Source organism: Bos mutus, unplaced genomic scaffold (assembly GCF_027580195.1).
Source record: "Bos mutus isolate GX-2022 unplaced genomic scaffold, NWIPB_WYAK_1.1 CTG283, whole genome shotgun sequence".
NCBI lineage: Eukaryota > Metazoa > Chordata > Mammalia > Artiodactyla > Bovidae > Bos > Bos mutus.
Window position 1 is genome coordinate 1 of NW_027219780.1, and position 18115 is coordinate 18115.

The 18115-nt window shown below is 40.1% G+C and overlaps 1 protein-coding gene across 1 annotated transcript in view; it reads left to right on the forward strand.

Moving 5' to 3' along the window:
• Positions 1 to 777: 777 nt before the first annotated feature.
• Positions 778 to 18115, forward strand: part of LOC102271799 (ATP-binding cassette sub-family C member 4-like) — a gene marked incomplete at its 5' end in the record, with an annotated part of 54740 nt that continues 37402 nt past the window's right edge. The window contains 4 exons of the mRNA XM_070366920.1: positions 778 to 856; positions 2020 to 2130; positions 11326 to 11426; positions 12724 to 12915. Of these exons, the coding sequence (XP_070223021.1) occupies positions 778 to 856; positions 2020 to 2130; positions 11326 to 11426; positions 12724 to 12915 (483 nt within the window). The remainder of the gene's footprint in view (positions 857 to 2019; positions 2131 to 11325; positions 11427 to 12723; positions 12916 to 18115) is intronic.

Below are 18115 nucleotides of genomic sequence, written 5' to 3' on the forward strand. Positions count from 1 at the left end.
ATTAGTGAATAGTAATTACTCACCCATGAAAAAAGAATGAAATATTACCATTTGCAGCAACATTGATGGACTTAGGGAATATTATTATTAGTAAAGTAAGTCAGAGAAAGTAAATATGATATCACTTATATATGGAATCTAAAAACAATACAAATGAATCTGTACACAAAATAGACTCAGAGACATAGAAAACAAACAGTTGCCAAAGGGGATTGGGAGAGAGGGTAGAACAAATTAGAAGTATGGGATTAATAGACACACTGCTAGATAACAAAAAGGAATTACTGTATAGCACAGGGAATTTTATGCAGTATCTTATAATAACCTTAATGGAATATAATCTAAAAAAATAACTGGATGACTATACTATATCCCTGAAACTAACACATTATTGTAAATCAACTATACTTAAATTTTTTTTTTAATGTGAACAATTCCCACCTAGTGAGATGCCAGAAAAATTTAGATGGAGGCATGTTTTTAGAGGATCCTGATGAAAGAACAAGAATTTCTTTATCTAAATCTAGCTGTGATTTGAATTTGATCAAAGATAGTTTCAAGGAGAATCTTTCATTCCCAGGTCATTAAAGTAAAGTATGGTGTGAGCAGGAGTTTGAGGGTCACATGGAGGATTCCCTTTGGCAGGATGTGTGACCACAGATCCCAGGAGGCAGTGGTTTCCTTGCGTCCAGCCTCCCTGACTTTCTCTGTCGTGTGTCTGTCTCTGCTTCCCCAGCACGGAGCCCAGTGTTTTCCCAATTAGCATCTTCTCTCCAGGGACTCTGGACAATCCGAGCATACAGAGCTGAACAGAAGTTTCAGGAAGTGTTCGACGCACACCAGGATTTGCACTCAGGTCTGTAAGTTTCTGGAGATGATTTCTAAGGATGAGATCTGCTGCCATATGAGGCTGACTCCATCTCGGGTGGCCTGGCTGGCCAGTATCTCTTTCTGTGCCTCCCCTTATCCCCCTCTGCATACCCGCCTCCCCCACCCCTTCCTCTCAGCATCCCCTCTGTGCTCCCTTCTTCCCTGTCATCCCCAGCTTTTCTCCCCTGACTGGCTTGCATTGTCCTTGAGTCACTGTGCCCTGCGGACTTCTGTCTCTTTAGGGCAAGAGTCAGCAAACTCTTTTTTTTTTTGCAAATTCTTTTTTGCAAAGATCCAGATAGAAAATATTGTAGGCTTTGTGTGCTATACTGTATCTCTTGCAACTACTTACCTTTGCTGTTGTGGCACAAAGACAGGCAAAGATAATACATCAGCAAATGGCTGTACCTGTGTTCCAATAAAACTTTATTTACAGAACCAGGTGGTGGCTGTTTTTTCCCTCCAGGCTGTGGTTTGCTGACTCTGGCAGAAGTGATTGAGGAAAATAATTTCCTGATTTGCTACCCACTTGATTATGTTTTTATCAGTAAAGTTTTATTCCCTAGGTAGAAAATTCAGGATTTTCTCTAAGTATATAAAAATCAAGCCAAACTTTCCAATTATTATTGTATTTTGAAGATAAAATTGCATTTTGAAAGTCATATGCAGATCCTGTTAGCTGATGGTCATATAGACAGTGGCTCCTAAGAATAAATACCGCAGGGCCCTGTAATGAGGATAGAACGTTTTGGAAACAGGGTGAGCTATGCTCTCTGCTGTGTGAGAGCTGGGAACAGTCGGCCCCATGAGAGGATGATCTTCACGCTGAGACCCTGCACCGCAAGAAATGCACTGATGAGACGATTTTTCCATCTTCCTTCTTGTGATTGTGATTGTATTTCTGTTGATAACCTGTGGGTTGACCTTTTCAGTGCATGCTCCCTGGACTGAGTCCTATGTGTCCCATACATTGTCTTGTGTTAGAATCTAGTTTTCTGGAATCTTCAGGTTTCTTGGGTGTGTAACTTTGCTGTCCTACCTTGTGTAAAGTCTTCTGTAGCTCAACTGAGAAAATGCTGTCCCACGTGAGAAGCAGCTAACATGGTTTTTCTGTTTATGGATTACACTTATTATGATTCACAAATCCAGAGGCTTGGTTCCTGCTTTTGACGACGTCCCGATGGCTCGCTGTGTATCTGGATGTCATCTGTGCCATCTTTGTCACTGTTGTTGCCTTTGGGGCCCTGATTCTGGCAGAAAGTAAGTACAGATGTGAATATTTGTGATATGGTTACAGTTTATAGCTTTGTTTGTAGTTATTAAACTCTTGTCTTCTTGTCTAATATATACTCTTTGGTTCTAATGGATTGTATTAAAGTCTCTGCAGTATGTGAATCCACAGTGTGGTCCATGTGAAGTCATTTGTGTCTTGATGAGAACTTTTATCTTTTTTTCCACTTATTTATTTACAGTAGGTCCTTGTTGAGATCATTAAAAAAAATTTTGGGCATGTGGTTGATTTACAGTGTGTTAGCTTCAGGTGTACAGCCAAGTGAATCTGTTATACATATATCCACTTTTTAAAGATTCTTTTTCCATAACCCCATAAACATTGGGGTGCATGCATTTTTTAGTAATTTGCATTTTGATTAATACTTCAAATGAATTTTCATTTAGAAAAGAATTTCTGTTTTTGACTTTAGAAATCCTCAGGAGCAAAGACCAGGTATGAGCATGCCTGCTCCAGCAGACCTGTGGTGCCTTGGGCCCCTGCTTTGGCTCACTCAGGCCATTCTTTCATTTTATTTTAAATTTTATTGGGGTTAAGTTTGTTTACCATGTTGTCTTAGTTTCTGATGTATAGCAAGGTCATTCTGCTATCAGTTCAGTTCAGTCACTCAGTCGTGTCTGACTCTTTGCAACCCCATGAGCCACAGCATGCCAGGCCTCCCTGTCCATCACCAACTGCAGGAGTCCATCCAAACCCATGTCCATCGAGTTGATGATGCCATCCAACCATCTCATGCCCTGTTGTCCCCTTCTCTTCCTGCCCTCAATCTTTCTGAGCATCAGGGTCTTTTCCAGTGAGTCAACTCTTCACATGAGGTGGCCAAAGTATTGGAGTTTCAGCTTCAACATCAGTCCTTCCAATAAACACCCAGAACTTATCTCCTTTAGGATGGACTGGTTGGATCTCCTTGCAGTCCAAGGGACTCTCAAGAGTCTTCTCAAACACCACAGTTCAAAAGCATCAATTATTTGGTGCTCAGCTTTCTTCACAGTCCAACTCTCACATCCATACATGACCACTGGAAAAATCATAGCCTTGACAAGACGGACCTTTGTTGACAAAGTACTGTCTCTGCTTTTAATATGCTGTCCAGGTTGGTCATAACTGTCCTTCCAAGGAGAAAGTGTCTTTTAATTTCATGGCTACAGTCACCATCTGCAGTGATTTTGGAGCCCCCAAAATAAAGTCTGACACTGTTTCCACTGTTTCCCCATCTATGTGCCATGAAGTGATGGGACTGGATGCCATGATCATAGTTTTCTGAATGTTGAGTTTTAAGCCAAGTTTTTCACTCTCTTCTTTCACTTTCCTCAAGAGGCTCTATAGTTCTTCACTTTCTGCCATAAAGTTGGTGTCATCTGCATATCTGAGGTTAAAGATATTTCTCCTGGCAATCTTTATTCCAGATTGTGCTTCCTCCAACCCAGCGTTTCTCATGATATATCCACTATTTTTAAGATTCTTTTCATATATAGGTTATTACAGAGGTCTCTGTACTTTACAGTCAGTTCAGTTCAGTCACTCAGTCGTGTCCAACTCTTTGTGACCCCATGAATTGCAGCACGCCAGGCCTCCTGTCCATCACCAACTCCCGGAGTTCACTCAGACTCACGTCCATCAAGTCAGTGATGCCATCCAGCCATCTCATCCTCTGTCATCCCCTTCTCCCACTGCCCCCAATCCTTCCCAGCATCAGAGTCTTTTCCAATGAGTCAACTCTTCGCATGAGGTGGCCAAAGTACTGGAGTTTCAGCTTCGCATCAGTCCTTCCAAAGAACACCCAGGACTGATCTCCTTTAGAATGGACTGGTTGGATCTCCTTGCAGTCCAAGGGACTCTCAAGAGTCTTCTCCAACACCACAGTTCAAAAGCATCAATTCTTCAGCACTCAGCCTTCTTCACAGTCCAACTCTCACATCCATACGTGACCAATGGAAAACCATAGCCTTGACTAGATGAACCTGTGTTGGCAAAGTAATGTCTCTGCTTTTGAATATGCTATCTAGGTTGGTCATAACTTTCCTTCCAAGGAGTAAGCATATTTTAATTTCATGGCTGCAATCACCATCTGCAGTGATTTTGGAGCTCAGAAAAATAAAGTCTGACACTGTTTCACTGTTTCCCCATCTATTTCCCATGAAGTGATGGGACTGGATGCCATGATCTTCGTTTTCTGAATGTTGAGCTTTAAGCCATCTTTACACTCTCCACTTTCACTTTCATCAAGAGGCTTTTTAGTTCCTCTTCACTTTCTGCCATAAGCGTGGTGTCATCTGCCTATCTGAGGTTATTGATATTTCTCCCGGCAATCTTGGTTCCAGCTTGTGCTTCTTCCAGTCCAGCATTTCTCATGATGTACTCTGCATATAAGTCAAATAAGCAGGGTGACAATATACAGCCTTGACATACTCCTTTTCCTATTTGGAACCAGTCTGTTGTTCCATGTCCACTTCTAACTGTTGCTTCCTGACCTGCATACAAATTTCTCAAGAGGCAGATCAGGTGGTCTGGTATTCCCATCTCTTTCAGAATTTTCCAGTTTATTGTGATTCACACAGTCAAAGGCTTTGGCATAGTCAATAAAGCAGAAATAGATGTTTTTCTGGAACTCTTTTGCTTTTTCCATGATCCAGAAGATGTTGGCAATTTGATCTCTGGTTCCTCTGCCTTTTCTAAAACCAGCCTGAACATCAGGAAGTTCACGGTTCACATATTGCTGAAGCCTGGCTTTGAGAATTTTGAGCATTACTTTACTATCGTGTGAAATTAGTGCAATTGTGCAGTAGTTTGAGCATTCTTTGGCATTGCCTTTCTTTGGGATTTGAATGAAAATTGACCTTTTCCAGTAGTTTCTTATTATCTATCTATTTTCATATTTTATATATAATTGTATGAATTTGTCATTCCGAGTCTTCCAATTTATCCCTCCCCTCCCTTATCCCCTGGTAACCATAAATTTGTTTTCTACATCTGTTACTCTACTACTGCTTTATAGATAAGTTCATTTGTAGCCTTCCGTTATATTCCATATATGCTGCTAAGTCACTTCAGTCATGTCCAACTCTGTGCGACCCCATAGATGGCAGCCCACCAGGCTCCACAGTCCCTGGGATTCTCCAGGCAAGAACACTGGAGTGGGTTGCCATTTCCTTCTCCAATGCATGAAAGTGAAAAGTAAAAAGTGTAGTCGCTCAGTCGTGTCTGACTTTTAGCGACCCCATGGACTGCAGCCTACCAGGCTCCTCCATCCATGGGATTTTCTAGGCAAGAGTACTGGAGTGGGGTGCCATTGCCTTCTCCGATTCCATATATTAGCAGTATAATATTCTATTTTTCTCTGATGTACTTCACTCAGTATGAAAATCTATAGGTCCAGCCATGTTGCTGCAAATTGCATTATTTAACCCTTTGGTATGGTTGGGTAATATTCCATTGTATGTATGGCATCACATCTTCTTTATCCTTTGCTCTGTTGATGGACATTTAGGTTGCTTTCATGTCCTGGCATTGTAAATAGTGCTGCAGTGAACATAAGGGTGGATGTATATTTTGGAATTATTATTTCCTCTGGATATATACTCAGGAGTGGGATTGCTGGATCATATAGTAGCTCTATTTTTAGTTTTTAAAGGAACCTCCAAATTGTTCTCTTTAGTGGCTGTACCAGTTTACATTCCTACCAATAGTATATGAGAGTTCCCTTTTCTCCACATCCTCTTCAGTATTTATTATTTGTAGACTTTTTGATGATGGTCATTCTGACTGGTGTGAGGTAAGACCTCACAGTAGTTTTTTGCTTTTATTTTTCATTTTTTTTCACCATAGTTTTGATATGCATTTCTCTAATAATTAGAGATGTTGGCCATCTTTTCATGTGCTTTTGGCTATCTGTATGTCTTCTTTAAAGAATGTCTGTTTTAATATTCTTCTATTTTTAAAATTTTTTGTTTTTTTATTTTTGATAGTGAACTGCATTGAACCATTTGTGTATTTTGGAGAGTAATCCCTTGTCAGTCACTTCATTTTCAAATATTACCCTCCATTCTGCAGGTTGTCTTTGGTATTTTTTATGGTTTTCCTTGCTGTTCAAAAGCTTTTAAGCTTAATTGGGTTCTGTTTGTTTAGGTTTTATTTTATTTTATTTTCATTAGGATATGGGTCAAAAAACAAAGCTTGCTTCAATTTATGTCAGAGAGTGTTCTCCCGGTTTTCATTTAAGTTTTGTAGTGCCTGGTCTTACATGTATGTCTGTTATCCATTTTGAGTTTATTTTTGTGTATGGTGTTAGGGAACATTCTAATTTTATTCTTTTACATGTAGCTGTCCAGTTTTCTCAGTACCAATTATTTAAGAAACTGTCTTTTCTCCATTGTATATTCTTGCCTTCTTTACAATAGGTGACCACAGATGCATGGGTTTATCTCTGGGCTTTTGTCCTGTTCTGTTGATCTATATTTCTGTTTTTGGTGCCAGTAGCATACTGTTTTAATTACTGTAGCTTTGTAGTATAGTCTGAAGACAGGGAGCATGATTCCTCCTACCTTCATTTTTCTTCTTCATTTTCCCCAAGATTACATTGGCTATTCATGGGATTTTGTGTTTCCATACAAAATATAAATTTTGTTCTAATTCCATTGGTAATTTGATAGGGATTGCATTGAATCTATAGACTACTTTGAGTAGTTTGCTTGTTTGCTTGCAGTAGGTCTTCATTGAGATCTTTTATCTTTTTCTCTTTCTTTGAACAGGTTGAGGTCTACATAACTGTAGCAAGATTACCTTCTAAAGATTCCAGGTAGTGTCCATTAGTTGGATTGAGAGAACCAGATACAGCTTAGGTTTAGCTTTTAGCTTTTGGCTACTTGGATCTCTTGGTTGTAGGGGTCTGGTGTACTGGGGTGAGAAAGATTCTCTGTGGCAAAAACAGTATCCCCACTACTATGTGGGTCCCAGGTAAGCAGTTTTTGGAATATGTGCCATGAATTCATTATCCCTCACTATCCATAGCAATAATCCTGAATCACAGTGTTTAATAATGGAAAAATGAAAGTAATATTTTAGATTTAAAAACACTGGCTCTTAAAACCCACTGCCTTGTTTTTGTGATTTCAACTGCAGCTACATTGGACATAGAAAGTGAAATTACATAATTATAATTGAAGCATAAGGACAAAAATCTGTACAATGACATCTTCACCTATACTATACTGCCAAGTGTATCTCAATCCAGGTGGGATTAATATGATAAAGAACAAAGATGGTAAGGACCTAAGGGAAGCTGAAGAGATTAGGAAGAAGTGGCAGGAATACACATACAAACTGTACAAATATATCTTAATGACCTGGATAACCACAATGGTGTGGTCACTCACCCAGAGCAAGACATCCTGGAGTGTGAAGTCAAGTGGTCCTTAACCTCAAAGCATTACTATGAGCAAAGCTAGTGAAGGTAATGGAATTCCAACTGAGCTATTTGAAATCCTAAAAGATGATTCGGTTGAAGTGCTGCACTCAATATACCAGCAAATTTGGAAAACTCAGGAGTGGCCACAGGATTGGAAAAAGTCATTTTTCATACCAATCCCAAAGAAAGGCAATGCCAAAGAATGTTCAAACAATCATGCAATCGCACTCATTCTGCATACTAGTAAGGTTATACTCAAATTCCTTCAAACAAGACTTCAACAGTACATTAACCAGGAATTTCCAGCTATATAAGCTGTGTTTAGAAAAGGCAAGAGGAACCAGAAATCAAATTGCCAACATTCACTGGATCATAGAGAAAGCAAGGAAATTCCAGAAAAACATCTGCTTAATTGACTATGTGAAAGGCTTTGACTGTGTAGATCACAATAAACTGGAAAATTCTGAAAGAGATAGGAATACCAGTCCACTGTACCTTTCTCCTGAGAAACCTGTATGCAGGTCAAGAAGAAACAGTTAGAACTGGATGTGAAACAATCGACTGGTTCAAAATTAGGAAAGGAGTATGACAAGGCTGTATATTGTCATTATGTTTATTTAACTTATATGAAGAATACATCATGTAAAATGCCAGGCTTGAATCAAGATTTCTGAGAGAAATATCAATAACCCCAGATATGCAGATGATACCACTCTAATGGCAGAAAGTGAAAAGGAACTAAAGAGCCTCTTGATGAAAATGAGAGAGCAGAATGGAAAAGCTGACTTAAAACTCAACATTCAAAAAAACTAATATCATGGCATCTGGTCCCATCTGGGGTAAAATTGAAAGCAGTGACAGATTTTATTTTCTTGGGTCCAAAAAATCACTGTGAACTGTGACTGCAACCATGAATGAAAAGACGTTTGCTTCTTGGAAGGAAAACTATGACAAATCTAGACAGAATATAATGGAAATACAAAAACCTCAAATAGCCAAAGCAATCTTGAGAAAGAAGAATGGAACTGGAGAAATCAACCTGCCTGACTTCAGACTCTACTACAAAGCCACATTCATCGAGACAGTATGGTACTGGCACAAAGACAGAAACATAGACCAATGGAACAAAATAGAAAGCCTAGGTATAAATCCAGATACCTATGGACACCTTATCTTTGACAAAGGAAACAAGAATGTACAATGGATAAAAAACAATCTCTTTAACAAGTGGTGCTGGGAAAACTGGTCAACCACTTGTAAAAGAATGAACCGAGAACACTTTCTAACACCATACACAAAAATAAACTCAAAATGGATTAAAGATCTAAATGTAAGACCAAAAACTAAAACTCCTAGAGGAGAACATAGGCAAAACACTCTCCAACATACATGACAGCAGGATCCTCTGTGACCCACCTCCCAGAATATTGGAAATAAAAGCAAATCTAAACTATTGGGACCTAATTAAAATTAAAAGCTTTTGCACAAGAAAGGAAACTCTAAGCAAGGTGAAAAGAAAGCCTTCAGGGGAAAAAATAATAGCAAATGAAGCAACTGATAAAGAATTAATCTCAAAAATATATAAGCAACTCTTGCAGCTCAATTCCAGAAAAATAAAAACAATAAAAAAATGGGCCAAAGAACTAAAAAGACATTTCTCCAAAGAAGACATACAGATGGCTAACAAACACATGAAAAGATGCTCAACATCACACATTATCAGAGAAATGCAAATCAAAACCACAGTGAGGTACCATTTCATACCAATCAGAATTGCTGCTATCCAAAAATCTACAAGCAATAAATGCTGGAGAGGGTGTGGAGAAAAAGGAACCCTCTTACACTGTTGGTGGGAATGCAAACTAATACAGCCACTATGGAGAACAGTGTGGAGATTCCTTAAAAAACTGGAAATAGAACTGCCATATGAACCAGCAACCCCACTGCTGGGCATCCACACCAAGGAAACCAGAATTGAAAGAGACACATGTACCCCAATGTTCATCACAGCACTATTTATAATAGCCAGGACATGGAAGCCACCTAGATGTCCATCAGCAGATGAAAGGATAAGAAACAGTGGTACATATACACAATGGAGTATTACTCAGCCTTTAAAAAGAATACATTTGAATCAGTTCTAATGAGGTGGATCAAACTGGAGCCTATTGTACAGAGTGAAGTAAGCCAGAAAGAAAAACACCAATACAATATACTAATGCATATATACGGAATTTAGAAAGATGGTAATGATAAACCTGTATGCAAGACAGCAAAAGAGACACGGATGTATAGAACAGTCTTTTGTACTCTGTGGGACAGGGCAAGGGTGGGATGATTTTGGAGAATGACGTTGAAACCTGTATATTATCATATGTGAAATGAATTGCCAGTCCAGGTTCGATGCATGATACAGGATGCTCTGGGCTGGTGCACTGGGATGACCCAGAGGGATGGGATGGGGAGGGAGGTGGGAGGGGCGTTCAGGAGGGGAACACATGTACACCCATGGCAGATTCATGTCAATGTATGTGAAAACCAATACAATATTATAAAGTAATTAGCCTCCAATTAAAATAAATGTATATTAAAAATAAAAAAGTAAAATGGCAAAAATAAAAAATAAGAAAATAAAAAGCAGAGACATCACTGTGCCAACAAAGGTCTGTATAAGTGAAAGCTATGTTTCTTCAGGTAGTTGTGTAAGAGTTGTCAACAGATTTACATGTTGGGCCATTAAGAAGGCTGAGGGCTGAAGAATTGATGCTTTCAAGCTGTGGTGTTGGAGAAGACACTTGAGAGTCCTTTGGACTGTTTGTAAGGAGATCAAACCAGTCAATCCTAAGGGAAATCAACCCTGAATATTCACTGGAAGAACTGATGCTGAAGCTCCAATACTTTGACCACCTTATGCAAAGAGCTGACTCATTAGAAAAGACCCTGGTACTGGGAAAGATTGAAGGCAGGGGGTGGCAGAGGGTGAAATAGCATTACCAACTCAATGGACATGAATTTGAGCAAACTCCAGGAAATAATGAAGGACTGGGAAGCCTAGTGTGCGGCAGTCCATGGCGACACAGAGTCAGACATGACTTAGTGACTGAACAACAACAATTTTGTTAGTTCTTCCTAAATTCATAATATTTTTAAAAATTTACTTATTCATTTGGCTGTACTGAGTGTTGGTTGGGGCACTCGGGATCTTCAGTCTTAGTTGTGACAGGCAGGACTTTAGCTCCAGCAAGTGAACTCTTACTTGTGGCATGTGGCGTCTAGTTCCCTGACCAGGAATTGAACCTGGAACCCCTCCCCTGGGAGCTCGGAGTCTTAGCTATTGGACCACCAGGGAAGTCCTGCACAGTGGGTTTTTAATTTTTTTTTTTTAATGTATCGTCTCATACAGCAGAAGTGATATTATGAGTAATGCTATCATTACATGCAAATGATTTCAATATTATAAAGGAGTCTTCTCGCTGCTATATATAAAATAGGTAACTAAAAAGGACCTACTGTATTGCACAGGGAACTCTATTTAACACTCTGTAATGATGTATATGGGAAAATAATTTTAAAAGAGCAGATTACATATATGTCTGGCCAATTCACTTTACTGTATACCTGAAACTAACACAACTTTATAAATCAACTATACTCCAATAAAAATTATAAAAATAAAGGAGTCTTCTTTGTAGAGTGACAGAAGGACCTGTGTGAGGGGTTGAGAAGGAGACTGACTTTATTCCTCTTCTTCCTCATTTAGCTTTGGATCTCGGGCAGGTTGGCCTGGTCCTGTCTCTCACTCTCACACTCATGGGGATGTTCCAGTGGTGCGTGAGGCAAAGTGCCGAAGTTGAGAACATGGTGATGTTTATCTTTCTGTTCTTAGCCTTTCCAGGTCTCCTTGCTGTTAAATGGCATAAAAGCAAATCTTATGTAAAATAATAAAAACTGTTATTTTTACTTAATTTTACAAAGTTTTTTACATTCTCCTCCATCTGCTTAAGGGCTTCCCTGGTAGCTCAAATGGTAAATAATCCACCTGCAATGCAGGAGCCACAGGAGACTCAGACTCAATCCTTGGTTTGGGAAGATCTCCTTGGGAAGGGAATGGCTACCCACTCCAGTATTCTTGCCTGGAGAATCCCCATGGACAGAGAAGCCTGGCAGGCTACAGTCCATGGGATTGCAAAGAGTCAGACAGGACTGAGTGACTTTCATTTTCATGTTCCATGTGCTTAAAGTTAATGTAAAATAAAATATATACATATTTTTCTCAGTCATATGTATGCCATATCAGAATGTTTTACATTCATCACAAACTGTCTTCAAATACAATAAATGTTTCTGTAAGAGGGAGGTTCTGAAATTCTGGAAACAATATAAACTAATTTCTTAGCAGTTTGTTTATATTTGTTTCTTAATGGGTAATTCCTTATTTTTGGTAAAATAAAAGAATCCAGTATTTTGAGGTTTATTTAATTACTATGTTCCTTCACCCCTCTCACATTTTAGCATTTTTTCTTGTGTGTGTTGAACACCTGAATTTGCTGGTGGCCCTTCTTCCTGATAGAATAGACTCCCTCAGAGTGTGCTCTCTAAGGTGTGGAGTCATGGTTAAGAGGCCTTAGTCAATAAGTAAATTATACTCTTTTGAATATCTGTACCTTCTCCTAAAGGGAGAAAAACAATAAAAATGAAGTTTTTCCATTTCTTTCTTCTAACAGAGTAGAAAGTGACTGATTATTAAAATGAGGTTTGATGACTGTCCAGTTCTGCTCATCTGTAAAACGTGGCCCTTCTGTAGCCACACATACTGATTGGTGTCCATAAGTGTTTTTTCCTAGAAAAACTTCTTGTTTTTTATTCAGATGTAAAATGTGGATAAGTAAAATTTCGCCATTCATTTCTCTAATTCTTTTAGCTTTAATATAAAATTGAAGGAAGTAGTTGTACGTAAAAGTGTTGAAGATGATGAACACGTTTGCTAATCGTCTAAGGCCTCATCAGTCTCCTACTTCTGTCTTTTGTGGATGCTGAGACCTGGGATGTTCTGAACCGTATAAAAGCAGAAGGTTTCATTTACAGTCTCTGTACATGCATCAACAAGACCCTCTGATACTCTCTGATACTAACTCATGAGATGTCATATGTGTTTCAGATGATTTCAGTAGAAAGGGTGATTGAATACACAGACCTTGAGAAAGAAGCGCCCTGGGAACTTGAGTATCGTCCACCACCATCCTGGCCCAACGAAGGGCTGATTTCCTTTATCAATGTGAACTTCAGGCATAAGTCGGATGGGCCTCTGGTATTGAAGAATGTGTATGCATACATTCATCCAGGACGAAAGGTTAGTGTAATCCATTTGCCTTTTTAAAATCCAGCTGAAGATTTCGCACCACATCTGCTCTTGGCTTCCTTGTCAGTGTGTCAGGGGAATCTGTCAGTGTGTCTATCCTAATGGATGCAGATTAGATCAGTGACATTGTAGGTGAATCCTTCTTGGAAACTGACCATGGAGTGGGGATCCCTGCAATTTTTACCCTGTGTTGTGAGCTCCCTCATGGTGGTTGATGGGCCCTGGGACCAGGGCTCCATCTTAACCTGACTCGACACTATATGTGACACCTGATTATTCACACAAAGTCTGAGACGTCAACCTTGTCTTCTTGGCCCTAATTCTCCAATACCACGTTCCTTTCCATTTTTTTTCTTGTTTGTATTTCTGAAATCTTCTCTTCCTTCCATGGTGCACTCTGGTTGCAGCCTCCTTCCCTATCCCTTAGCCCTTCCTGTAGCCTTGTCCTCCACTCACCCACACTGAGCTGCCAGCCCCCTGCCCTCCCCCACACAGGCTGATTCTTTCTTAGCCTAGATCTGATCCTTACTGGCCTGGGTGAGCTGCTGCTGGAACCATAGCATAGCCTCAAGTCCACTCCAGCAGGGGCCATGGGGTGAGTGTGTGTACCAGAGAAGAGCCTCAATAATGACCCAGTCAGCAGTGAGGAACCAGGGCCTCAGATGGAGGCAGGGATTAGAGATTGGCTCAAAGTCAAAAGCAAATTGAAGGGAGCAGAGAAGATCCATGTGGGAGACGGCAGAGAGGCTTGTGACCTGGACTGGTCAGCATCCATGTGTGCTGGTGTTGTTCCTTCCACACTCAGTTTGAGGCCCTCAGCTTGGACCGGGACAGAATCTTGAAGAAGATACTAAACCAGAACAGACAAGGTGTTAGGAAGCTCTTCCCCACCTCCCTCTGCAGCCAGTATGTATGACATACACACACCTGCACTCGGATTGTGTGTAGTTTCTCTCAAAGCACCACGTCCTCCCTGTTCCTAGTGCACACGCTACCCCTCAGCCTCAGAGACCCAGGCCCTCTGTCATTTGGATGGTGAAACTCTCTTCATTTTCTGAGTCAACTCTAATGCATCTTTGAGACTCTCAGTTCTTCCTTAGTGTGTTATGTATACTTTTAAGATAGCGTTTATGGTACACTTATGTTCATAGCAGCCAAAAGTTGGAAGGAACTAAATACTTAAAATTTAGCCTTAAAAGGGAAGAAAATTCTGACCTGTGGATAAACCTTGATGACATCGTGCTAAATGAAATAAGCCAGACACAAAAGGAATGAATACTCTGATTCCTAGAGTAGTCAAATTCAAGAAAACAGGAAGTAGGATGGTGGTCTCCAGGGACTGGGGGGAGGGAAAATGGGGAGTTGTTTGTTTAATGGGTAAGAGTTTCAGTTTTATGAGGTAGAAAAAAAATTCTCAAGCTTGGTTGCACAGCAGTGTGAATGTACTGAACACCAAACTGTCCGCTTAAAAATGGTTAGTTGAATTTTATCATAATTAAGATAAAAGATAGCACCTGTGACATGCTTTGTACCTTGGGATCTGTATCTCACAGAACCTTGAAGCTTTTTAAAATCAGGGAGCATCTTGTTTTCATTTTTGTTCCCAGAAAGTGGCATTCTGCAGGGCACAGACAGGATGCTGAGGGACTGTTGGCTGTGAGGGTGAGTGAGTAACACATGTGTGAGCAAGCAGGAACCAACACACACACAAACACACACACACATACAAGACAACTCCATCAATAACTGAAAGAACTGTTCTTTAAAACTCTTACCACCCCAGATCCATCTAATGGACTGTAGCTGTAATTTAATGAATTAAACCCTTGTAACATGAAAGAACATTCAATTTAATGCCCAAATGCTAACTAGGGAGCAGTTTTAGTTAGTCACAGGGCAAAAGCCCCCTCCTAATTATTTCCAGTTCCATTGTAGGTCAGGAAAAACGTGAACTGCTGTGTCAGGAAAACATTAACCCCAGGTCCTGATAGAATCTTTTCCCTGAGAGCACTGTAGGTGATGTTTACTTACTATCAGATAGTGTGTCTGTAAGATTTTCTGTTGTAAATATAATTCTGTTCACCTGCACTTGTCTTAAATTTTCCCCAAACCATAAAATATGAATTATCTAAGATACTTTGTAGTACAACGTAGGAAAATAACAGATTCTTATTTTCCTTTTTAAAACCTGCATATCATAGGATTATCGAGATTCTAAAATGTTTGAGGGAAAATTGAATTTGGAGACTGAATTAATAACTTGACTTTTGATCTGTGCCCTGGTCCACTCACGGTATCACTGTTAGCTTCATTTCTGTGTTTAGAGATAATACCCAGGCAGTGTGTTCATGAAATGATTTCAACCCACCTGTGTACATCCCAGGTTCCCTCTTCTGCCTGTCCCATAGAGACAACTCCAGGACACAATTTGATGTTGAAGCCAAATTGAAAAAAAAGGCTGTTGGGGGGATACATTTGAATCAGTTCTAATGAGGTGGATGAAACCAGCCCAGCAGACTGGGAGCTTTATTCTCTTTCCATTATTTCCTCTTCTGCCCTGATTATGGAATTTAGAAAGATGGTAAACTATAGTAGGTGTACGAGACAGCAAAAAGACACTGAGATGAACAGTCTTATGGACTCTGTGGGAGAGGGGAACTAAGGAAGATTTGGGAGAATGGCATTGATAAGAAAAATATCTGCCAATGCAGTTGCCAGTCCAGGTTCAATCCCTGGTCTGGGAAGATTCGGGGCATGTGCACTGGCAACTAAGCCCAGAGGGATGGTATGCTTAGGAGGAGGAGAAGCCTCCTTAGTGAGGAGCCATGTATACCTGCAGGGGATTCATTTTGATATTTGTCACAACTAATACAATTAGTAAAGTTTAAAAATAAAATAAAATTTTAAAAAATTAAAAATAAAAAATAAGCCAAACAAAAAAAAAAAATCAACATGAGGTAAATAGGACCCTAGACTTCCTGGTGAGAGTCTGAACATGGGCTGTTTTGTTCATTGAGATGATTTTGTGGTTGATTTGATCATTTTAGAGAGCCCTGGGAAATAAAGTATTTTCCAGCTCTTGAGGTAGATTGATTTTGCTTTGCTTTTGCTCACAGGTATTATTTGGATGATACATTTTTACAGACGCTTAGTAGACCATGCTATAATGTGCAAAAATATTAGTTTCCTATTTTTTTCCTTTTTTATGTAATATTTTCTTAAAAACTGCCCCCCTCACTCCCAGATTGCCCCTGTTCTCCTGCTGGCTTCTAGTTCCCTGTGACTCAGATGGTGGTACCAGGGCTAGCAGCAACTGCTTCTCCTGGAGCTTCTTAGAAATGCAGAGTTTCAGGCTCACCCAGACCTCTTGACTCAGCTTTGCATCTGAACATGACCTCCTCCTTTCTATCCCATGGGCAGTTTTTGATGAGTGAAAACCTATGATTCCCAAGAAATGTCCTTTGACAGTTTGAAATTGAACTCAAGAATTCCCAAATCTCTGCTGCGACTGAGCAAGAGACTCTAGAATGTTCTGTGCCACTAGATTTACTTACTTTTATGCTTTTATGAGATGGTTGAATGGCATCACCAACTCAATGGGCATGAGTTTGAATAAGCTCCGGGAGTTGGAGATGGACAGGTAAGCCTGGAGTGCTGCAGTCCATGGGGTTGCAAAGAGCTGGACATGACTGAGCAATGGAACTGAACTGAACTGATGCTCTGTAAATTGCACCTTTGCATTATAATCCAGTTCTGTGTGATTCCACTGCGTTTCTTTGCATCTTTCCAGTGGAGTCTCTCTTCATTACAGTTTTCATCCTGTTTTCTGTCCTTCCCCACACCAGCTTCCTGCAGGGACTGGAGGGATTTCCCACAGGCTCAGCCCTGCCTGAATCTGGAGTCAGAGACAGCCCAGTGCAGCAGTGTATTTGTGGCTGTTTCACCACCTGATGGGATCAAAAATTAGTCTTGCTGCTCCAAGCAGGGCATGAGGTCTGTTTAGCCTGTTCCCCAGGCATCATGTGTCCCATTTAGCTGCAGATTTCTCTTTCAATCCGGCTGTGGGTGCTGGGTCTTTCTGCTAACAGCTGGTCCACCTGCCCTCAGGTACCCTCTTTGCTCTCACTCACCATATGTATGCCTGTGTCCACGTCATGCTTTAACTCTCTGACCATAAGATCTCTATGGTAGGCCTGTTCCTTTAACTGCAGCTACACCTGTCCCCACTTTCTCTGTTCTAGCTGCACAGAGGCACATGATAATGTGTCAGGCCATCCAGGGAATAAGGAGGCCCATCAGCAGATGGAAAAGAGGCCAACAGACATGGATTTGAGTCCCATCCTGCTACTTATGGGCTCTGATATTCAGACAAATTCATCTAAGCCTCAATCTTTTCTTACAGAAAATGGAAGTGATAGATTGTAAACTGTAGGGTTGATGTACAACTTAAACAAGATAAGGCATGTAAAAGCACCCAGAGTAAATGCTTGGACAAAAATGGTCACTTTTTTCATAGGGTGTAAAATGACCATAAACACTTACACTGTGGAAGGTGTTGTCTGTCCCATGAGAATGAGGTGTTGGCCATTTGAAGTTTTATTTATGGCTGTAGGATTGATCTGCTGTGTCTGTCTCTGATTTATCTAATATCTAAATAATATGGTAATAGATTTTCCATAAATTTCTCTGGCCTAAGTTAAAAATCTCAGCTCCCATGGAAGTTTCTTTGTCTCAGGACACCACAGGTAATACAAATAAGAAAAAGTCAAGTCCATTAGAGATCCTGATGTCAACATAAACAGTCTGGTTGAAGAAATAAGAAAATGACTAAATTAGCTTTGTAAGCTAGAACGAGGTCATAATGTTTGTAGATGTTTATTAAAAATGACATAACTTCTGTTAGAGTTAGAACAAGTCCACATGAGGGGACAGGGAGAGCATTTTCAAGGAATTAGGCATATGAGACAGACTTAGTGATATGTGGTTAGGGTTTCAGCAGGTGGAAATGCATGTGAAAGGCATTCCAGGAGGTAGGACCAGCATAAGCAAAATCATGATGCCCTGATCCAGTGAATGAAGACCTAGACACCTGCAAAGCATTCAGGAAAATGAACTACTAAGTGTGTAACACACACTTTTGCATTCAACCTTCACCACTACCTAGTGATGCCAAGGAAGCTGACTTGTGTAC